This window comes from Hyla sarda, chromosome 1, assembly GCF_029499605.1.
Source record: "Hyla sarda isolate aHylSar1 chromosome 1, aHylSar1.hap1, whole genome shotgun sequence".
Taxonomy (NCBI): Eukaryota; Metazoa; Chordata; class Amphibia; order Anura; family Hylidae; genus Hyla; species Hyla sarda.
This window is the reverse complement of record NC_079189.1, coordinates 533,138,599-533,163,039: the sequence shown is the minus strand read 5'-3', so window position 1 is coordinate 533,163,039 and position 24,441 is coordinate 533,138,599. Positions and strand designations below refer to the sequence as shown.

The 24,441-nt window shown below is 42.0% G+C and overlaps 1 protein-coding gene across 3 annotated transcripts in view; it reads left to right on the top strand.

Moving 5' to 3' along the window:
* CERT1 (ceramide transporter 1) overlaps nt 1-24,441 on the top strand; it is a 93,924-nt gene that overhangs the window by 16,604 nt on the left and 52,879 nt on the right. For 2 of the 3 annotated variants that reach the window (XM_056540207.1, XM_056540203.1), the window contains exon 4: nt 17,491-17,607. In XM_056540207.1, the coding sequence (XP_056396182.1) occupies nt 17,491-17,607 (117 nt within the window). Of the gene's footprint in view, nt 1-17,490; nt 17,608-18,953; nt 18,975-24,441 lie in introns of those variants that run through there. The other variant, XM_056540222.1, reaches the window with a different exon arrangement.

Here is a 24,441-nt window from a genome sequence, read left to right as displayed (position 1 = left end):
TCCACCCATTGGCGATTGATCGGATGTTGGACAGAAATTCAAGTCTGAATGACTTCAGTAGGATTGTGCTGCTGAATTTCTCCCAAAGAATGAACATATTTATTCATTGTTTTAGCGCATGTCCATTTTGCCAGTGAAATTTTGCTGCTGAAATTCAGCAGTGTGCACAGAACAGCAGAATCCTATTGAAAACAATTGGACTCTGCTGCAAGCGGAGTTCTGCACATGAATACTGACAAGGATTTATTTTATTTTTTATTTTTTTTAATCTGCTTTCAGAGTTGGCACGTCCATTCTTAAAGCAAAATGGAATCTTCATCTCAACCTTCCATTGACATGAATGAGGATTCCAAGTTGAATTTGAGGTAGAATCCATGTAAAAAATATTGCTGGAATTTGCTTTAAAGGGGTACTCCGCTGCTCAGCGTTTGGGACAAACTGTTCTGAACGCTGGAGCCGGCGCCGGGGGCTTGTGACATTATAGCCACGCCTCCCCACCCCCTCAATGCAAGTCTATGGGTGGGGGCGTGACAGCGTCGCGCCCCCTCCATAGACTTGCATTGAGGGGGCGGGGCGTGTCGTCATGAGGGGGCGGAACAGTTCGCCTTAGCACTCCAGTATAGTATATGAAAGAAAGGTAGATTTTATTCCATCATAGCGTTAGAAGATGTTTCCTTTGCCACATGCATCCATTGTAATGACTAGAACACTCACAGACGATGGCACCCAGCTTTCCTGACAAAAATTCTGATCACGCTGCACCGAATGGGTGATCACTGGATTTAATTTATTTCCCAGTCCCAGCTTGACATGTCCTAACACAATATGTGGCTTTGTTGCTGGTTATAGATGATGAATCTGTTTACATAGCGATCATGGGAAGTTGGCTCTAAGGATTAGTAAGAGACTTGAATAGCCGCCCTCCCTGGCAAATTCATCAATTCATTGTATTAAATGTAAGGAAATGTAAATCTTTGCCGCCCCGGTAGATGTTCATAAAGTGGTTTGTTAGCTCAGCAGCTGTAACATACTTTTTGTCTTGGCTTCTTTTTGTCTTCGCTCTGTTCTTTTTCAAACCTTTTCAGTAAAGTAAATAATTTCGTCCCCCAGTTTAGTTATCTGTCTCAACCATTCCCAAGGCCTGCCTTCTGAATTCACCATTGTATTCTCGGTTTTAGTTAGAAATGGCCACTATCTCTTTATCTTCAAACAAAAGTGGGTGGACAGCTCCTTGTCTGACAGCTGGCATATACAGTGATGGCTATGCGGCACCGCGTCCTGACCACGGGCACAGTTCTCTTCTATGCATTTTATCTACCCACTTGTGGCACTACTCCAAGAAAAAGGCCTTTCACTGCATATGGAAATGTGACCTTTTAAAACAACTTTTAGGTACTTGGAGCTACTTGCACAACTCTTGTGCCTTCATGTCATCACTTACAGCATGTGCTTTGGTGGTAATCACAGGATATTATGTGCATTAAAATCCCCAAGCACATCAGTGTACACAGTTGTTCAGTATATCCAATGAGCCTGCTTGGACACATACTAGTCCTGCTGTGTCCATGCGTCATCACCAATGTCATGGACACACTTCCTTGATTGACAGCTGTGAGCGCAGGGCTCACACCTGGAGGAAAAATCCTCCCACTGTCACCTTGTGTCCCGCTACTGTCAGTGAGGACAAGCTGGGAGTTGTAGTTTTGCTAATGCTAGGGGAGATGTGAGCAGACAGCATACTAAGGGAGGGGGTGGATACCTTAAATTTTAGACCACGCCCCCTCCCCTTTGAGAGGAATTCAGACTAGTGAGCTAAATTAAGTGTAATAAAAAAATAAAGGTGCTAGACACATAAAAATTAGATGTACATGGTCAGGATTAGGTACGGAGTGATATATTAAAAAATATTTTTTTAAACTTTAAGCATACCCATCAGAGCCAACAAAAAACTAAGTGCAGCAGTAGCTTTTGTACTTGTATTTCTTATGAATATAGAGCGTGTATGAACCAGCAGCACTATACTAGGGTATATCCATCAGCACTATAGAGTGAGTAGAGCAGCATGATTATACTCAGCTATCTTCATCATTACTATAGAGAGTGAATAAAGCGGTACTGTACTCGGGTATATTCATCATTACTATATAGAGTGAATAAAGCGGTACTGTACTCGGCTATCTTCATCATTACTATAGAGAGTGAATAAAGCGGTGGCAGTCTACTCGGCTATCTTCATCATTGCTATAGAGAGTGAATAAAGCGGTGGTACTGTACTCGGGTATATTCATCATTACTATAGAGAGTGAATAAAGCAGTGGTACTGTACTCGGGTATATTCATCATTACTATAGAGAGTGAATAAAGCGGTGGCAGTGTACTCGGGTATATTCATCATTACTATATAGAGTGAATAAAGTGGTGGCAGTGTACTCGGGTATATTCATCATTACTATATAGAGTGAATAAAGCGGTGGCAGTGTACTCGGCTATCTCCATCATTACTATAGAGAGTGAATAAAGCGGTGGCACTGTATATAGTAATGATGAAGATAGCCGAGTACACTGCCACCGCTTTATTCACTCTCTATAGTAATGATGAATATACCCGAGTACAGTACCACTGCTTTATTCACTCTCTATAGTAATGATGAATATATCCGAGTACAGTACCACCGCTTTATTCACTCTCTATAGTAATGATGAATATACCCGAGTACACTGCCACCGCTTTATTCACTCTATATAGTAATGATGAAGATAGCCGAGTAGAGTGAATAAAGCGGTGGCAGTGTACTCGGGTATATTCATCATTACTATATAGAGTGAATAAAGCGGTGGCACTGTACTCGGGTATATTCATCATTACTATATAGAGTGAATAAAGCGGTGGTACTGTACTCGGGTATATTCATCATTACTATATAGAGTGAATAAAGCGGTGGCACTCTACTCGGGTATATTCATCATTACTATATAGAGTGAATAAAGCGGTGGCACTCTACTCGGGTATATTCATCATTACTATATAGAGTGAATAAAGCGGTGGCACTGTACTCGGGTATATTCATCATTACTATAGAGAGTGAATAAAGCGGTGGTACTGTACTCGGGTATAGTCATCATTACTATATATAGTGAATGGAGTGGCAGTGTTGTGCTCAGCCATCTCAATCAGTACTATAAAGATCTCTGGGGGGGGAAGCTGATAAATGTGTAATCTTGGTATAAGCCCTTCCATGTCCTTGGACCTTCTTATTTCCTGGCTGGTAAATGAAGGATATTTTGGATTGTAGTATATTAGTATCAGATTGTGGTAGGGTGGTGCTCGGTAAAGGTTTTCTGGCACTCATGCGGAGACTAAGAATGCTGTGGATCGTGTCACATGAGGACCAGCTGACTTTAATCACCACTAGATTTTCTCTTTCATAAAGAAGATAAGAACCATAAGGAGTTTTCATTCACTTCACAAATTCCTTGCTTCTCTAGAATAGTTGAGTGTTTGTTTTGCAGTGTGCTGGTTATGTGGAGCAATGTCACAATGGAGCACTTGTTTTCATATGATCGGTCCTATGCATCTCGTATGGCTGGATTCAGTCTCTGCGCCAGCTGCCAGTTTGTGTACTATACTACTAGAAGTAAGCGCAGGCTGGGATAGTAACTACAATACATATAGGGTTACTTTTTGATAATTTGTTCTCCTCCACAGTTTGTCTTTACTATTGAAATGATGCCGATTGTTGCACAAATCTCGGCAACTGTCCCATTCATCTGATGTTTATCCGCACAAGTTTCTGCAAGACTTCATTCAGATGAATGGAACTGACTTTACTTGCAGTATTCACCCTAATACTATGTATTCCAGCAGGTCTAGGATGCCTTTACCTCCCAGAGTTGTAGATAAAGCCACAGATTAGAGAGAGCATCTTAGTGTAGTGTACAGTGGTATGCTTGGCAACCATGAATGGCATATTCCCCTCATAAATGTGGTGTGATCACTGTAGAATATTCGTTGTTTTTAAGAAGCTTTTAGTGGAGCAAAATGTACTCCTCCTTTTCAGGCTTTTTTCCCATTTCTCTCCTCTCTCTTAAACTCATTGTACAATCTGAAGAACAGCTGAAGAACATGGACTATTATCTCAGAAGGGTCAGGTTAGGCTCAGTTCCCATCTGTGTTAAAGGCTCTGTCAGTTGCCTCCAAGGCAGGTTCCTTCAAAAGTAGTCAAAATCCTACAGGATGCTGCTTTATTGTCCCATAAAATACTTGGCACTATGCTGGAAATACAATTGGAGAATCCTATGAACAAGGCAGTGGGGAAGTGGCTGGATAAAATCAGAGGCAGAAAACCTACAGAAGCTGTGTGTATTTGACTTTACCCCAGGGCTGAATTTACAGCTTATGCTGCTTTGTATTGCTCTATAATGACCTCCATGCTGCTGCTCTGAGGTAGTGTAGTGTAGAGATTTAGAAGAGTATGATCCCCTTTTCTGTGTGTGTGCCTTGTATAGGAGACATCATAGCAGCTAGTCTACATACACTATTTTAGGGATATGAGAATAACTAATGAAGATTACAGAGGGGAGAACTAGTAAAAATATCTTATACATGTGTTACTGCTCATTTTCAGACATTACCTTATCCTGAAAAGATACCTTAAATGAAAGGTGCACCATAAGGCTGGTTTAGCCACAGGCCAGACTTTGGAAACCTGGAAGGAGCTGCAGAGAATCATACACTTCCACTGCAGTTGAATTTTTGTGTAACATTTAAATGAATATCTGGCCATAATACATATATAGGGCTGTGACTAATATAAGGTGAAAGGCACTCTGACATCTGTGGGCCCTAATAGTGTTTGGGACGTGCTTGTCGTCATGGTTTAGTTTCACGTTGGTATATGAGACCTGATGTGCACACAGCATTGCATTACTCAGAGCCATGTGTACATCTCCGCTTGTGAAAGACATGGCTGTTGCTTTGCTTTTTTTTTTTTTTTTTTGGAAATATTCAGTTGCATAATTGTTGTCATGTGTTGGAGACACAGTCAGCGCCTATACTAAATCTACGTGAAGCTGTGGATTCAATTTAAGGGTTCAAAGAAGGACAACTTCTCTGCTTTTAGTTATTTTTGTCACAGTTTTGCTAAATTGCATTTTTTTCCCATAATGTTAAAAATATTGCTGCAAAGAGAAGGCCACAAAACTGGTGTGTATATCTACACTGATAAACCTCAGATGCTAGCTCGTACATTTGTGAGCTGTTTTGTTTTAAACATAATGGTGGAGATTTATCAAAACCTGTCTAGAGTAAAAGTTAGAGTAGCCCATAGCAACCAATCAGATTGCTTTTTTCATTTTACAGGGGGGCAGCCTTAACCAATCATAGCTCCTCTCACACTGAACTGCTCTGGGCTGTGTGTAGCAGAGTGAGGGAGGAAGTCCTCCCCGTATGGCTTCAGATGATGTCACGTCTGGTTAACATCCCTTCCTAGTCTGTGAATCTGACTGAGATTGAGCAGAAAATACAGAGCAATATCAAGGTAGAAAACTAAAAAATTATAAAAATAATGGCAGGGGGGGGGGTTATAATGATGGGGTAGTGAACTGGGAGGATTATAAAATCTTAAGGGGGAACTTTTTTTATTTTTTTAAAATCAACTGGTGCCATAAGTTTAAGAAATTTGTAAATTACTTCTATTAAAAAATCTTAAGCATTCCAGTACTTATCAGCTGCTGTAGAATCCACAGGAAGTTCTTTTCTTTTTGAATTTCCTTTGTCTGACCACAGTGCTCTCTGCTGACACCTCTGTCCATGTCAGGAACTGTCAAGAGCAGGATAGGTTTGCTATGGGGTTTTGCTTGTACTCTGGACAGTTCCTAAAATGGACAAAGGTGTCGGCAGAGAGCACTGTGGTCAGACAGAAAGGAAATTCAAAAAGAAAAGAACCTCCTATATAGTATACAACAGCTGATAAGTACTGGAAGGATTTAAGAGTTTTAAATAAAAGTAAATTACAAATCTGCAGCTTTCTGGCACCAGTTGATTTAAAAAAAAAAGTTTTCCAGTGGAGAACCCCTTTTTAACTTAGAAAATTTCAAACGTAATATCCCAGCAGCTATTCAGTACTGGCCGTTGTTTTACACTGCTCAAAAAAATTAAGGGAACACTAATTAATTAATTCAGATCTAGGATGTTATGTTCTAGATGAGCGAAGTTACAGTGATTCGATTCGTCACGAACTTCTCGGCTCGGCAGTTGCTGACTTTAGCCTGCATAAATTAGTTCATCCTTCAGGTGCTCTGGTGGGCTGGAAAAGGTGGATACAGTCCTAGGAGAGAGTCTCCAGCCCACCGGAGCACCTGAAAGCTGAACTAACTTATGCAGGCTAAAGTAAGAAACCGCCGAGCCGAGAAGTTTGTGACGATTTGAATTACTGTAACTTCGCTCTTCTCTAGAACTAATCATATGAAATACTTTCGTCTTTACATAGTTGAATGTGCTGACAACAAAATCACACAAAAATGTATTGGAAATCAATAGAGATGAGCGAACTTACAGTAAATTCGATTCGTCACGAACTTCTCGGCTCGGCAGTTGATGACTTTTCCTGCATAAATTAGTTCAGCTTTCAGGTGCTCCCGTGTGGCTGGAAAAGGTGGGTACAGTCCTAGGAGAATCCACCTTTTCCAGCCCACCGGAGCACCTGAAGGCTGAACTCATTTATGCAGGATAAGTGATCAACTGCCGAGCCGAGAAGTTTGTGATGAATCGAATTTACTGTAAGTTCGCTCATCTCTAGAAATCAAATTTATCAACCCATGGAGGTCTGGATATGGAGTCACACTCAAAATCAAAGTGGAAAACCACACTACAGGCAAGTCAAAATGAGGCTCAGTAGTGTGTGTGGCCTCCACGTGCCCGTATGACCTCCCTACAATGCCTGGGCATGCTCCTGATGAGATGGTCTCCTGAGGGATGTCCTCCCAGACCTGGACTAAAGCATCTGCCAACTCCTGGACAGTCTGTGGTGCAATGTGGTGTTGGTGGATGGAGCGAGACATGATGTCCCAGATGTACTCAATTGGATTCAGGTCTGGGGAACGGGTGAGCCAGTCCATAGCATCAATGCCTTCCTATGGCAGGAACTGCTGACACACTCCAGACACATGAGGTCTAGCATTAGGAGAAACCCAGGGCCATCTGCACCAGCATATGGTCTGAGGATCTCATCTCTGTACCTAATGGCAGTCAGGCTTCCTCTGGCAAGCACATGGAGGGCTGTGTGGTCCCTAAAGTAATGCACATCATTATTGACCCACCGCCAAACCGGTCATGCTGGAGGATGTTGCAGGCAGCAGAATGTTCTCCACGGCATCTCCAGACTCTGTCACATCTGCTCAGTGTGAACCTGCTTTCATATGTAAAGAGCACAGGGTGCCGGTAGCGAATTTGCCAATCTTGGTGTTCTCTGGTAAATGCCAAACGTCCTGCACGGTGTTGGGCTTTCAGCACAACCCCCACCTGTGGACATAGACAGGAATCTGGCAGTGCTCCTTCTACTCCTCCTTGCACAAAGGCGGAGGTAGCGGTCCTGCTGCTGGGTTGTTGCTCTCCTACTGTCTCCTCCACATCTCCTGATGTACTGGCCTGTCTCCTGGTAGCGCCTCCATGCTCTGGACACTACAGTGACACACAGCAAACCTTCTTGCCCCAGCTCGCACTGATGTGCCATCCTGGATGAGCTGCACTACCTGAGCCACTTGTGTGGGTTGTAGACTCCGTCTCATTCTACCACTAGAGTGTAAGCACCGCCAGCATTCAAAAGTGACCAAAACATCAGCCAGGAAGCATAGGAACTGAGAAGTGGTCTATGGTCACCACCTGCAGAACCACTCCTTTTTTGAGGGGGTCTTGCTAATTGCCTATAATTTCCACCTGTTCTCCGTTCCATTTGCACAACAGCATGTGAAATGGATTGTCAATCAGTGTTGCTTCCTGAGTGGACAGTGTGATTTCACAGAAGTGTGATTGACTTGGAGTTACATTGTGTTGTTTAAGTGTTCCCTTTATGTTTTTGAGCAGTGTATATGCAAAAAATGTGTTTAGACTTCAAAAAGAGATGTCCCATCAGGACAACCTCAGTCTACAGCAGTTTTTCCTAACCAGGGTGCCTCAAGTTGTTGCAAAACTACAACTCCCAGCATGCCCGGACAGCCAGCGGCTGTCCGGGCATGCTGGGAGCTGTAGTTTTTGCAACAACTGGAGGCACCCTGGTTAGGAAACACTGGTCTACAGGCTCTATCCGCTATGCGATTATAGGGGTTGTCTACCAATAACAGCTCCTTTTTCGGCAGGCAGTCCCGCTGATGGATGAACAGATGACTTGCACGTACAGTTGCTGTGTTTCCCAATAATCTATTAGCTGGGTTACTCGTCCAGTTCAAACACTTTGTGCTAAAGAGGAAATTTAGTAGTAAAATCCTGACTGTAGTGTTTTTAATAGAAAGTACAGGAAAGTCTGCCTTATGTAGATCAATTCCTCCTGTATCTCCAGCCGAGAGCCTCCTCATTTAGAACTTGCACATTTCATAAGCTGCTTACAGGTCCTTTAAGGGATCAGTGATGGGTGACTGACTGGGCCCGAGGACCCTCCATACCACATTAACAGCGCCCCACATAACTGTGGTAACAGGATTTTGTTTCTTTGCTGAGAAGTGGTAAAAATATCCCAGCAGCTGTATTTGGCAAACTAGCTCGTATCTAGACCTACTGCTATGGGAAATGGCCAACCTCATGCAAAAAAAGAAAAACACAAACCAAGACTACACTATGAAAAAAACCGAAACATTAAAACGTGATAACTAGTCAGAAACTTGTTTAATATTTAGCCGTGCCACGTAGACGCAGTGCATGGAAATTTCCAGGCTGCCATGTCAGCAGCATGTTCTTTTCCCCTTTAGGATGACAGATGTAAACTTTACCCATTGTTCTCCAGGATCTTCAGCTCTTAGCAAAAGCGGAGAGCAGGTACAAAGACCTGTCCTGTTTGAAATGACACTAAAATCCTATTATTTTGAATATGCACTGTGTAATTCTTCATTTCCCCAATGGTGGCGCAACAGGAAAACTGAAGACTCACTGCCAGGATTTTTACATACTACAGCTGGAGCCAGAGGTCCCAGGTGGAGGACACTACATGATCTGCATACTGTCAAAGGGCTGTTTGGTAATATTTAAAGAGCTTGTACCACAATTGTCACCTAACAATACATATGGAGATTCACTTAGTAGCTACTCTGTTCCCAAGAGAGTCCACTAGGAACTACCAGAGGAATGGAGATCTTTAAATGGTCACTCTCATTAAAATTATTTTTTGCTATTGCACTCCTTAAGGTAACGAAAAAATATTTCTAATATACTTTGGTTAAAAAAAATGAAGTTTTCTATGTTTTATTTGTGCTTTAAAAAAGCTCAAGAGCACATTTCCCCCCATCTCATACACAGACTTAGGACCGAAGCCCAAACACAGGAAATGCAGCCTGGAGTGCTGAGGGGGTGTGTCCCACCAACAGCATATGGCAGTAAAGTGGGAGAAGAGCTATGATTGGATGAGGTTGGACCCCCCCCCCCCCCCCCTCAGCACTCCAGGCTGCACTTCCTGTGTTTGGAACTCTGTCCTAAGTCTGTGTATGAGATGGGGGGGGGGAAATATGCTCTTGAGCTTTTTTAAGCACAAATAAAACATAGTAAACTTCATTTTTTTTTTTAAATAAAGTATATTAGAAATATTTTTTATATACCATTTTAAGTTCATTTTAATGAGTTACCCTTTAATAAAAGTGCCCAAATAGGTCAAAGGGATCCTTACTTTGTGTCTATGAATAAAAATACCCCCTCCTAGAAGTCCACAGCATCAATACTTCAGGAGAAATCTCTACTGAAATAGGGAGCGATCTGTCAATCAAGATAACCATGACTCCGATCCTGGCACAGATGCTCAGAAAGTATCGCATATCGTTGTGACTGGGAAGTCAGTGAGCATTTCCAATGACAGGAAGCATGAAACTAGTTTCTTTAGGGTCTATTAACACTACGTATGTTCTGAGCAGAATTCCACTCTGAAATTCTGCAGCCTCCGATTGTTTTCAATGGGATTCTGCTGCACCATTCACACTACAGAGTTTCCAGGGGCACATAAATTCCAGATCCCAGACTATGCTGAAAGAATGAACACGTTCATTTCAGTGAAATCAGCTCAGAAATGCATTGCCATCCACTGCAAATCAATTGGTCCTAGTGCCGGCTTGTTCTGCCAGTGCCTGCTACAGATGGAATCCGTAGTGTGAATGAGCCCTTAAAGGGGTTCTCCACCCCTAGACATCTTATCCCCTATCCAAAGGATAGGGGATAATATTTCAGATTGTGGGGGTCCCGCCGTTGGGGACCCCCGTTATCTCGGCTGCAGCACTCACCTGTTGCGGATTCCGGAAACGCTGGAGGCTTCGGCTCCCGACCACGGGGACGGGATATCATGACGTAATGACTCCGCCCCCGTGTGACATCACGCCCCGCCCCTCAATGCAAGCCGCCACGCCCCCTCCCATAGACTTGGATTGAGGGGGCGGGGCGAGACGTCACACAGGGTGGAGTCATGACGTCACGATTTACAGTCGCCGTGGTCGTGAGGCGTTAGGATGAGAGCCTCCAGCGCTGCTGGAAGCTGCAATAGATGGGTGCTGCAGCCGAGATCCCGGGGGTCCCCAGTAGCGGGACCCCCGCGATCTGACATCTTATCCCCTATCCTTTCAATAGGGGATAAGATGTCTAGGGGCGGAGTACCCCTTTAAAGTGTCAAATATTTGGAGAACGTACATGGATTAATATGTAGCTGCACCAGTTAAATCTGTACACTAGGTCAGCCTGGGCAAAAAAAACAAAAACATAAAATACAATACCAAAATGCATACACACACACACACACACACGCATTGTATATAACTGATGTAATTCCACAGAGGAAGCAAGGTCCAGCGCTGAGAGCTGCCTAATACACTAGTGCCGTGGTCTTCAACCTGCAGACCTCCAGATGTTGGCTGTCCGGGCATGCTGGGAGCTGTAGTTTTGCAACATCTGGAGGTCTGCAGGTTGAAGACCACTGCACTAGTGGAACGATTAGATCACATGACAATGTTCTACATCCAATTTCTTCTAATCTCTTTCTCTCAGCTCCGGCGCACGGCATAAATTAGGTCATAGATGACAACAGGGCATTCTCCACGGCTGGCTCACAGTCTTAGAACATAGAGCGGATATTTTAATACCCACTTTCAGATCCTTCTCCTAAAATACACATCTGAAAGAATTATTACTATGATACATTTTGTGATCTGACGGCAGCGTAAACACTTTATTCCAGAACTCTAATCTGAGACATTACGTTTTGGTCACTGGGTCAAAAGTACAATGTGAAGGCTGAAAACAAGGTACACTCTCTAAAAGGGACTCAACTTAAAAGGGTTATTAGATTTTCCTCCCAGTGTAAAAACCAACAAGCCTATACAGTGGTCCCTCAAGTTACAATATGAATTGGTTCTGGGACGACCATTGTATGTTGAGACCAGAACTCTATGGAAACCTGGTAATTGGTTCTGAAGCCCCAAAATGTCATCCAAAAATAGGAAAAAGTGAGGATTAAAGAAAAATAAATGGATAACTAATAGAGATATAGCAAGTCCTTCCATATAAAAGTAAGAAAGATCTGCTGGGAGGTGTAATCACTGTCTATGTAGAGGACAGGAGCTTCTTCGGGGTCCTGTACAGTACACCCAGTGGGGGAGATTTATCAAAACCTGTGCAGAGGAAAACTTGCCCAGTTGCCCAGATCAACCAATCAGCTTGCTGCTTTCATTTTTATGAAGGCCTGTGTAAAATGAAAGTAGCGATCTGATTGGTTGCTATGGGCAACTGGGCAAGTTTTCCTCTGCACAGGTTTTGATCACTCTCCCCCAGTGTCCCAAAAAAAGTAAAAGGGAGCTGTCCCCACCTGGAGCAGCTATCCCTGGCACAGGTAAAGTGTAGTACAGAACATGTAATACCTCCCTGTACTGTAGGGGGCGCTATCAGACATCAGTCAGTGCATGCACTTATGTAATGCAGGAGTTTTACCAATAAATTGCCCATTCTGATTGGTCAGTTCTTCCAGCCATTGACACGTTTCACAGATCTGGACTGTCCATAGCATTGTATGTTGTCTGGTTTCAAGTTACAATGGTCCAGAAAAGACCATTGTATGTTGAAATTATTGTAAGTTGAGGGATCACTGTATATCCTGACGTCTACCCCTAATTTGCATGTGAATGGGGACTTTAAAGAAACACAAAACAGTGTTATCAGACCTTTATCGCATATCCAGAAGTGTACAGATAGAATACCCTTTTAAAAGGTATGTCCATAGGTATAGGATTTCTTTGCAGCAAACTTGCTGTGGAATTGGGAAAGTCTGCTGTAAAAATTCACAATATGCATGAACATGAGGTGGATTTAGGATCTGTTCAGACGTACAGTATCCTGCGCTGATTTGATGCTGTATTCAGTCACTTAGTTAACATTGAAATCTGCAGTATAAAATCCTGTCCATCAAATCTGCGCAGAATACTGTATAGACAACAGAAAGATATTAAGAAATGTTATCAAGAATTGTCAATCTTACCCACCTTGCTGCTACTGTAATATGTTGCAGATTTTCCACTGAATCTGGATGGAAAAGTCTACAGCGCATCCACACCTTCATTTTCTAGCAAAGCCTTCTGTATAGGGCAGAGCGCTTCATCACATTATGCAGTGTTCATTTACTTTCAGAAAAGATATTATAAGGCTGCATTCACACCACGTTTTTGCAATGCAGTTCCCGTATCAGGTTTTTGATGAAAAATGGATTCCTCAACCTGACTAAACTGTATCAAAACGTGTGTACAAATTTCAACCCATATAGTTAAAAACCGTATACGGTTTGAAAAATGATGTCCGGTTGCATCCGTTTTTTTAAAGAAAAAAAAGGGTGTTTTTAACTTTTCACTCCATTTTGAATAAAGTTTCACTTGTTTGATTGAAATTCCAAGAAAAAAAAAACTGTGCAAAGTCAAAAAACGTATGGTGAAAACCGGAGGGAACCGTACGCACATACGGTACTGTATGGTTCCCATTGACTCCCATGTTAATAAAAAAAAAGTTTGTATACAGTTTAATACAGTGGTAGGCTACGGTTTTGGGTATGGGGGAAAAAAAAACTGACAAAACTGTACAGGATGCAAAACAGCCACAACCTGATGCATCTTTTGACATACGGTTTTCAATGGGGAGTCAATGCATACGGTTTCCAATACGGTTTCATACGGTTTTCACTTTAAAAACGTATACAGGAACCGTATTGCAAAAACATATCGCACCCTAACAGTTATTTGAACCCCTGAAAACATTTCAAGGAGGCCATCTCTGGTCTTGATGCTGTGAGGAAATGTCAAACCTGGGTATAGGGGGCCAGGGATCTTTTGTTAAAGAGTACCTCTCATGATCTTGTTAAAGGGGTACAGGGGTGCGGAAATTGTAAAAAAAATAAAAAGAAATAAAAACTACTTGTCCACGGGACTAAAATGGAGCAAAATCTACTTGTCCCTCATGACGATCCACTTGTCCGGGCTATTTTTCCCTTTTTACATTCTCGTTTTTCCTCCTCGCCCTATAATAGCCATAAATAACTAATTATGATACCTTTTAATTGTTCTGTAACATATATTCTCCGAAACAAAAAAAATATTGGTAAATTAAAATAGTAAAAGAAAATTTTGCAGATGATGATTTTCTTTTCTACGCCATTTACATTGTGGTTGAGCTTACATGTTATTTTGATACTTTAGGCCGCCTGATTACAGCAATACCAGATTTGTATAGTTTGTCATATTTTACTAATTCGAAAAAAGTTCAGAATTTAAAAAAAAAAAAATTTCACATAACAGGCTGCATTATGGCTCGTTCTTTGCGCCATAATCAGTTTTTCGTATTGGGACCATATTGGTATTGATCTGACTTTTTAGGGTCTATTCATACGTACAGTATTCTGCGCAGATTTGATGCACAGGATTTTCTTCTGTAGATTTCAATGTAAACTGAACGATTTGAAATCCTGCACATCAAATCTGAGCAGAATACTGTACGTGTGAATAGACCCGTAATCGCTTTTTTTCTGGGATGTTATAAAAATTACAATTCAGATTTTTTTTTTTATTTTTTTTTTACATGTACTTAATTTACTTTACGGGATACATAATGTTATATTTTAATAGCTTGTACAGTTACGCACGGAGCGATAACAAATGTTTATTTTTATTATGTTTACATGTTCAAAAGGGGGTGATTTGAACTTTTAATATTGAAGGGATTAATGTGTGTCTTTAAAACTTTGATTACAACATTTCTCCCCCCCCCCCCCCCCCCCCCACCACTTTATTAGTCCCTTAGGGGACTTTTAGGAGGAATCATTAGATTCCTCATGCAGATTAATAGAGTTCTATTGAACTCCATTGATCTGTGTGCTCTGTGCTCCATTGATAGAGCCTAGTCAAGCCAGGATCTATCGATGACAGCCACGGACACCAGGGAACCCAGGTAAGCCCTCCGGCTACCTCTATAGTGGATTGCTCCTACTCTGGACAGTTCCTGACATGGACAGAGGTGTCAGCAGAGAGCATTGTGGTCAGACAGAAAAGACATTCTAAAAGAAAATAACTTTCTCTGTAGTGTACAGCAGCTGATAAGTACTGGAAGGATTAAGATTTTTTAATAGAAGTAATTTACAAACCTGTATTACTTTCTGGCACCAGTTGATTTAAAATAAATTGCTTTCCACCGGAGTACCCCTTTAAAGCTAGGTTCACACTACATTTTGTATCTTTTTCACTGGTCTGTTTCAGAACCTTAAATTTTGACTACTTTATTGTATACTGCAAAAATTTGTACGTTGCAAACAGTGAGAACCAACTCCTTGCCTTAGGAGTTGGTGCTTTTATTATTTATGGTACTGTACAATGGAATTTTAAGATTTCATATTTTTTCCCCCCGGAACGTGTTCTTGTTCTTACATAGAAAATCATAATAAAGCTGAGGTTAGCACAAGTTCTGTTCTGTGCACAGAGCAGTGCAGCATATTTCCTCGTATTGATCTGTGATCCTGTTGAGCGGAACCATAGATAATTGAAGAGAACGTCACAGATTGCTTGCAGCCTAGAGCCAGAAAATTCTTAGTGCTTGGGAGGCGAGGTGCTACATACAGTGAGATGAGTTGTTCGCTATAAAGCGTCAATTATTCCCCTGCAGTGTATTTCTTTTGTGTAACCTCAGCTTGCAGCCACAGTGTTGCAGCCCAATAATGATGGTGATATATATATATTCATATACCATTAACATAGTGGGACACTGGTATAAATGTAAAGCTTGCCGCGTAGATTGTGTACATTGGAACGGTTTTCCTCTTGATCAAACAGAACTCTTCCGGCATTTCTAATGGGAATGTTTGTGTGAGCAGTTTGCATATTGTAGTGTTCCTCCATATGCGATGCTGCCACTACCGATGCCAAGCATCCAAAATCTTGACACCGTGCCCTGGTTGGGACTTCAAAGAATGGCTCCTTGCCAGATTTGTCAGCAGCAAAGCACTAGATTAATTTCCACTGTCGGCTGGAGCCTTGTACATCGCACTGACCTGAGCCTGCATGGATGTTAATACAGCCGGGCCCTACTAAAGAATAAAATCTCTGCAGATATGATTTCCACCACATTCTCATAGCAGTGGTCCTGCCCTCCTCATCCATGTACTAATCCGTTTTCTTGGTCGGCTTCCAAATCTTCCGTACTAACAAGTTTATCAGATTTCTTACACACGTTCATTTCTTTCAAAGTATATCCTCAGAATAGGCCAAGAATGAGGTCTGACCTCTCAGGACCCCCACCCATGCCGTCCTTTATACCACAAGGGTTGTCGCTACAGTCTGTTAAACTTAGCTGTAATGTGTAATTTTATTGCTCTACAATACCACATGTAAAATTGAGAAGGCTTTACTTGTGGTGAGTAAGATCTTGTAATAACATGTCTAAGCCAACTCCAGGGCCTGTTGTGGTATTGGAACTCTGTGCAGCTGTCTTCAGAGGAAGCCCAGTCTAGAGAAATGATGCGATATCGGCTGGTTTTAAAGGGGTACGCCACTGGCCAGCGATCAGAAGTAAGTGTTCAGAACGCTGTTTTCACTCTGCAGGGGTCGGCCACACCCCTCGTGAGATCACAGCCACACACCCTCAATGCAAGTCTATGGGAGGGGGTGTGAATCCCGTCACGCCCCCTCCCATATACTTGCATTAAGGGGCGTGGCTTACCCCCACAACGCACATCCAGGTTTCGGAACGAAATGTTCCAAAGGATGGCCAATAGAGTACCCCAAGGATTGACAAACAAAGCCTTTTTAAAGGCAGGGTCACGCGTGCCGTATTTTGCTGTGTATTTGCAGCTGCATATTTTCCTTCCGATTGCCGGCCAATGGAGTACCCCTTTTAAAGGGGTCATCCACCATAAGGTGATTTTAGTACGTACCTGGCAGACAGTAATGGACATGCTTAGGAAGGATCTGCGCTTGTCTTGGAGCTAAATGGCTATGTTGTGAGATTACCATAACACTTTGGCTAGCTTTTTCTGAACTGGTATTTCCTGTTTGACTTTTCTTTTTTTGACTACAAATCCCATAATTCCATTTTCCTCCCTCCCACACATCAGCCACACCACCCATTGAAAGATAAATGAGCTGCATCCATTCAAAAGACCTGTGGTTTTCAATCAGGGTGCCTACAGCTGTTGTATTAGTTGTAGATTGATCTCTCCCACCAAGCGATCGCTCCACCCATTGAAGCAGATAGGCATCCTGTCATCAGCTGACTAGTGAGTCAGGTCTCTGCCGCATTGCAACCTGGGAAAAATCTGAGACAACAGTCATTTTGTATGCTGTTAAAAATAAATATTGGGGTGAAAATCACATATGAATTGTGAGAAAACCAAGTACAGACACTATATTATGAACTACACTAACTTTACAGCCCCTGTAGCATAGTCAAATAAAAATACCCCTTTAAGGCTAGGTTCACATCACGCTTTTGCAAACATCCAATTTTTTTTTACCCATCTGTTAAGTTACTATTACAGGAATGCAATGTTATTTGCTTTTGCATAATACCCCAGTTGGGGCCATACAGATACTTCTTTAGGAGGCTATGTTCATCGTATGTGCCAGATGTGATAGAACAGTTAGTCATTTTTGGCAACCAGGTTAGAAACTTTACACAAGTTGGCAGAAATCTGCTCTCCTCCTAACCTAAAAGAGGCTGAAAATCTGTTAAGTCACTGATATGTGAATTCTGCTATATTTACCATTGGTCTTTTGCATTCTGTTTTTCAGCCCCATGAATTTGATGAATGCCGCTTCGATATCAGCGTTAATGACAGCGTGTGGTACCTGCGTGCCCAGGACCCAGACCACCGCCAGCGATGGATAGATTCCATTGAGCAGCACAAGGTAAAGGGCTACATTTACAAGTGAAAAGCTTCTGATATGCATATGTTTGCTTTTGGAAAGCACTGTTCAGTTATTTATATGGTCCTGTTAATGTAGCGTGGTACAGTAAGTGTTAAAGTAGGTATGAATGGTATAGTTTTTCTTAATTTTCAATACAGCCTAAAAAAAAAAAAACTGTCACGAGGTGGCGGGCGTGACGTCACGAGGGGGCAGCCTCGAACACGGAAGCCCGCACACAGCATTGGGAGTAATAAACTTCCGGACACCGTGATCGGAGCTCCGGAAGGCAGGGCAGTGGAGAACCCCTTTTAAACATGCTCTGTGGTTGGTCTATATGGGTAACAAAGACAGCATTTGTTCATATTCTTTCTATACCATCCATTTTTTGTTTCATATTATGACTGACCACCATCTTGATCCAATGTGACAAATAAATAAAGGGGACGTCTGCAGTGTAAAATAAAAAATTAGGCTAAAAGGAGAAAATGTTGTAGAATGAAAGCACATATGGTACTCACTCACCTGTTACTGTGTTGACAGGGCCGGAAAGGGCCTCAATGATCAGCTGAATTTTGTTTGTTTTTGTCTATATAAATATTTATAGTCAAATCTTTTTATTTATAAAAACTATAAAGCAGTTTCTGCAGTGTTTAAGGCTATCCTTAGTATTGTCTGGAGGACCGGTACACTCCCTTATGTTTACTTCATAGGGGGAACATGGTGACGGCTTCTCTCTATGGGGCCCATTGTGTAGTCTGTATAGAATGCCTCTGAAGCATGCATGGGGCTAAGAAAGGCTTGGCTTGTTGTCTATAGAACAGGGGATAAAACATGTTTTGTCGAGTATTGTACTTGATGTCGTATTAACACTCCAGAAGATAAGTCGGATTTTATGTGTAATGATAGCTGCTGTCAGGCATGAAAGGAGGTGGTCGCGTGTTCCTGTCCATGCTGCGCTGGTGGTGAATGGTCACGTAGAGGATACAAGATGTTTGACATGACAGTCCCTGGTTAGAAAAAAAAAAAATTTCCCTCTCCCCTTCTGGAACAACAGAAGATGCTTGTGGACTTAGCTTTCAGTCTGATTTCTATTCATGAGCATTGTGTAAACCGGTGTCTAAAAAGAGCAGTTTTGGCTTCTTTCCCAAGGCTCTGCAAACTGGATGAGCAGGAAAGTCTGGGGGGGGGGGTGATTAGATAGATGAGAAGTAACTAGTTTTATTAGGAAAGAAGGGCCTTCTACAGCACACAGCTGCATTGTAAATGGCCTTGTGGATCAGTGTCCCAGAAAGAGTTCTTGTTCTCTGCAGAGACGAGGACAGAGTCGGATGGAAAAATGAAGCGGTGCGGGTGACAAGGCTATGCAGGTTTGATACATGAGGATATTCCAGCCTTGGAGTCCTTTAAGGACACAATGTACTAAGACCACAGGCCTTGTAATTGACTTACTCTGTCGCATTTGATGGGCCATGACTTGTATACCTCCTGTATGAGTGGGATCCCATAGAAATCCATGGGTGCTGTATTATGGCTCCTTAAGGCAGTGTTTTCCAACCAGGGTGCCTCCAGCTGTTCCAAAATTACAACTCCCAGCATGCCCGGACAGCCAAAGGCTGTCTGGGCATGCTGGGAGTTGTAGTTTTGCAACAGCTGGAGACACCCTGGTTGGAAAACACTGCCTTAAGGCAATGTTCATACGCAGTTTGTTTGCCAATTTTTTTGAGGGGAAGGGCTATAAAACTGGAGGAAAACATGGCTGCTTTTTTATTACTATTCAATATTTAGAGGCCTACTCCTCTCTTTGTCAGGTCCTGCATAAAGTGTTCTTCTAGAAATGTCCTGTACTTACTCTCCCCGTAAATATTAATTTCACTATAGCTGGGGCTTTAAGTGATCTACACTTAGGTGAGTGCTTAGAGCCAAAAAGTTTAAATCCAGAAGGGGTAGTCTCAAAGATAACTCCACCACTCCTTTACTCCAAAACCATCTTTTAAAATAATTTTTGGTGGTTTTTCCAATTTTCGCTTTTACAATCAATTTTTTAAAATCATGAAATCTTGAAGTTTTCATTATGGCCACTGGGCCTAAAACTAAGCTGAAACTTCCTGTCTGTACAGATTATTCCCTAATAATGCCTTTATTTTTTTTATTTTTTATCGCAGACAGCAAAGTGAAAGGTGACACTAGTAGTAGATAACACTGGATCCACCACCATTCACTACAGATCAGCAATTTACCTCTGAAAGTCAGAGAATGCCTAGTAACGTTTCAGTTTGTGTGAATGGGACAGGTCCTGTTTATTGTTGCTTGTCATAAAGCATTTCTCTAAATGCTGTTAAAAAGGCCCCATAATGCACAAAAAGTGTAAAAAAAAAAAAAACTAAATTATATGTGTATGTGTATGTGTGTGTGTGTGTGTGTGTGTATATATATATATATATATATATATATATATATATATATATATATATATATATATTAAATATATAGTGTTATGGCCATAAATGTTGCCACCCCTGAAGTATTTCTCACAGAAAAGGATTGTGTGTATTGGAACTAAACAAAAAAGGAGGGAAAAAAAGCAAATTGGACATAATGTCACACCAAACTCCAAAAATGGGCTGGACAAAATTATTGGCACCCTTAACTTAATATTTAGTTGCACACCCTTTGGAAAAAATTACGGAAATCAGTCGCTTCCTACAACCATCAATAAGCTTCTTAGACCTCTCAGCCGGAATATTGGACCACTCTTCCTTTGCAAACTGCTCCATGTCTCTTATTGGAAGGGCGCCTTTTCCAAACAGCAATTTTAAGATCTCTCCACAGGTGTTCAATGGGATTTATATCTGGACTCATTGCTGCCACTTCAGAACTCTCCAGTTCTTTGATGCCACCCATTTCAATTTTTTTTTATTTAATTTTTTTTTTTAAACGTATGGTTGGGGGGCATTGTCCTGCTGGAAGAACCAAGATCTCGGACGCAAACCCAGCTTTCTGACACTGGGCTGTACAGTGCGACCCAAAATCCATTGGTAATCCTCAGATTTCATGATGCCTTGCACACATTCAAAGCACCCAGTGCCAGAGGCAGCAAAAAAAAAAAAAAAATTATTATAATTGAACCTCCACCATATTTCACTGTAGGCACTGTGGTGTTTTCTTTATAGGTCTCATTCCATTTTCGGTAAACAGTAGAATGATGTGCTTTACCAAAAAGCTCTATCTTGGTCTCATCTGTCCACAAGACTTTTTCCCTGAAGGATTTTGGCTTACTCAAGTTCATGGCAAAATGTAGTCTTGCTTTTTTATGTCTGTGTCAGCAGTGGGGTCCTCCTGGGTCTCCTGCCATAGAGTTTTGTTTCATTTAAATATCGACAGATAGTTTGCACTAGGGATGTCCCGATACCATTTTTTTTAAGACAGAGTACGAGTACCGATACTTTTAATTCAAGTGCGAGTACTTATATTTTAAAGGGAATCTGACACCAGGGTGACCCAGTCTCTGGCGCTGTTTACCGTAGGATATGTGGGGTCCTTGTTGTGTACAATGGAGGCGGCTGCTGTAGTATGAGCCAAGATTTCTCTCTTCTCCGATGGACAGAACAGGAAATTTGCATTGGCGGTGAGACCGATGACCACATGGTGAGCAGCGGCAGAAACCGGGTCACCTGCACTATCTACCCATAAATTCAAGTTAGTGCAGGTGACTCTGCTGTAAGATTGCCTTCAATAGTAGGTAGTATCCCCTTGCAGACATTAGTAGCTGCCCCCCCCCCCCCCCCCGGTAGACAGCAGCAGCAGGCCCCCCCCCCCCCCCCTCCTCGGGTCGGGTCGGGTGCTGGTGCTGCCGCTCTGCTGCCCCGTTCTCCTCCGGTCCGCATCGTGTCGTCCTATGGAGGAGCATGTGACATATATGTCACTCTGCTTCCTGCGTAGCGTTACGCTGGGCGCAGGGGAGGAAGTGGAGTGACGTGTGTGTCACATGCTCCTCCATGGAACACTATGATGTGGACGGGAGGATGGAAGAACGGGGCAGCAGAGCGGCACCAGGTATCGGGGACATTAAATGAGTCCCCGATACCATGCAAATGGCTAGTATCGGGACATCCCTAGTTTGCACTAACACTGATGCTCCCTGAGCCTGCAGGACAGCTTGAACATCTTTGGAACTTGTTTGGGGCTGCTTATCCACCATCAGGACTATCCTGCGTTGACACATTTCATCAATTTTTCTCTTCTGTCCACGCCCAGGGAGATTAGCTACAGTGCCATGGGTTGCAAACTTCTTGATAATGTGCACTGTGGACAAAGACAAATCTAGATCTGTGGAGATGGACCTTGGATTGTTGATATTTTTCCACAATTTTGGTTCTCAAGTCCTCAGACGGTTCTGTTCTCCTCTTTCTGTTGTCCATGCTTGGTCTTTGCATTGTGTGTCTGTGTGTGCCACACTAAGTGAACTTCTCTCCTTTTTATCTGCTTTCAGGTGTGATTTTTATATTGCCTACACCTGTTACTTGTCCCAGGCGAGTTTAAAGGAGCATCAGATGCTTGAGACAATCTTATTTTTCCCAAATTTTTGAAAGGGTGCCAATAATTTTGTCCAGCCCATTTTTAGAGTTTGATGTGACATTATGTCCAGTTTGCTTTTTTCCCCTCCCTTTTTTGGTTTAGTTCCAATACACTCAAAGGGAATAAACATGTGTCTAGCAAAACGTAAGTTACTGCAATCCTTTTCTGTGAGAAATACTTAATTATCTAGAAAAATTTCAGGGTTGCCAACATTTAAGGCCATGACTGTGTGTGTGTGTATGTATATATATATATATGTGTGTGTGTATATGTGTATATATATACCGATACAGTGTGTGTATGTGTGTGTGTATGTATGTATATATAATTTTAGAAGCAGCACATTCAATTGAAACACTTAAAGGGGTATGCCGGAGGAAATTTTTTTTTTTTTTATTAACTGGTGCCACAAAGTTAAACAGATTTGTAAATTACACACAAGAAAAAAGAAAGATAGCCGGCACAACAGCCTAATACACGGGTGCACACTGCCATGGCATCAGAGTATACAAAAAAAGAGGATTGCAGCAGCACACATTGGTCAAAAAAAATTGAGGCTCTTAGCGCACTTTTTGATCAAAACGTGTCCCCCATCCACCACGGGGAGGTGGCCTCATTTAGGATGGGAACCTAGCACAAATTCTGAGCCTAACACTCAACTATCCACTCACCTCTGCTGGGCATATAGCCTCTGACTGGGTGACATGCTGGATCCATTTAAAACTCCACCTGTGGAGGTGGAGTTTTAAATGGATCCAGCATGTCACCCAGTCAGAGGCTATATGCCCAGCAGAGGTGAGTGGATAGTTGAGTGTTAGGCTCAGAATTTGTGCTAGGTTCCCATCCTAAATGAGGCCACCTCCCCGTGGTGGATGGGGGACACGTTTTGATCAAAAAGATTTGTAAATTACTTCTATTTAAAAATCTTAATCCTTTCAGTACTTATCAGCTGCTGTATAATACAGAGGAAATTCTTTTCTTTTTGAATTTTTTTGTCTTGTCCACAGTGCTCTCTGCTGACACCTGATGCCCGTATCAGGAACTGTCCAGAGCAGGAGAAAATCCTCATAGCAAACCTATGCTGGTCTGGACAGTTCCTGACACGGACAGAGGTGTCAGCAGAGAGTACTGTGGACAAGACAAAAAAATTCAAAATGAAAGAATTTCCTCTGTATTATACAGCAGCTAAGTACTGAAAGGATTAAGATTTTTAAATAGAAGTAATTTAGAAATTTGTTGAAAGGCGTATTCCAGGATTTTTTATTTTTTTTATTTGACTATGCTACAGGGGCTGTAAAGTTAGTGTAGTTCATAATATAGTCTTTACCTGTGTGTGACTGTTTTCTCACAATTCTTAGTGATTTTCACTCCAATATTTATTTTTAACAGCATACAAAATGACTGTTGTCTTAGATTTTTCCCAGGTTGCAATGCGGCCCAGACCTGACTCACTAGTCAGCTGATGACAGGGAGCCTGTCTGCTTCAATGGGTGGAGCGCTCGCTTGGTTGGAAAGAGATCAATCTGCAACTAATGCAACAGCTGTAGGAACGCTGTTTGAAAACCACAGGATGCAGCACATTTATGTTTCAATGGGTGGGGTGGCTGATGTGTGGGAGGGAGGAAAATGGAATTGTGGGATTTGTAGTCAAAAAAAGAAAAGTCAAGCGGGAAATACCAGTTCACAAAAAGCTAGCCACAGTATTATGGTAATCTCATGACATAGCCATTTAGCCCCAAGACAAGCACAGATCCTTCCTAAGCATGTCCATTACTGCCTGCCAGGTACAAATTAAAATCACCTTGTGGTGGAGAACCCCTTTTTAACTTTCTGGCATCAGTTGTTTAAAAAAAAAAAAAGTTTTCCACCTGAGTACCCCTTTAAGCTGGTGCACGCAGGTATAGGATCGTGGCAAAGCAATCCAGGCTGATTTTGTTCAGATAAATGCAGTGGTTTATTCAATATTGCATCAAAGAAGTTAATGTTTCAGTAGCCTCACACTACCTTTATCAAGTAGTGTGAGGCTACTGAAACGTTGTAACCATGCTGCATTTATATGGAAAAAATATATATAAAAATATATAATATATTATAATATAAAAATTCCCTTTTAAGATCCCTTGCCTCCTTGACCTGTAGCAGTAAGTGTCTTTATCTTTGGTCTGTTTCTAAACAAACACATGAGAAGTATTGACCTGTGCCGTGCATTGTCATCTTGCACTATACACAGCAGATTCCTGTAATGGAACAAATGGTTTC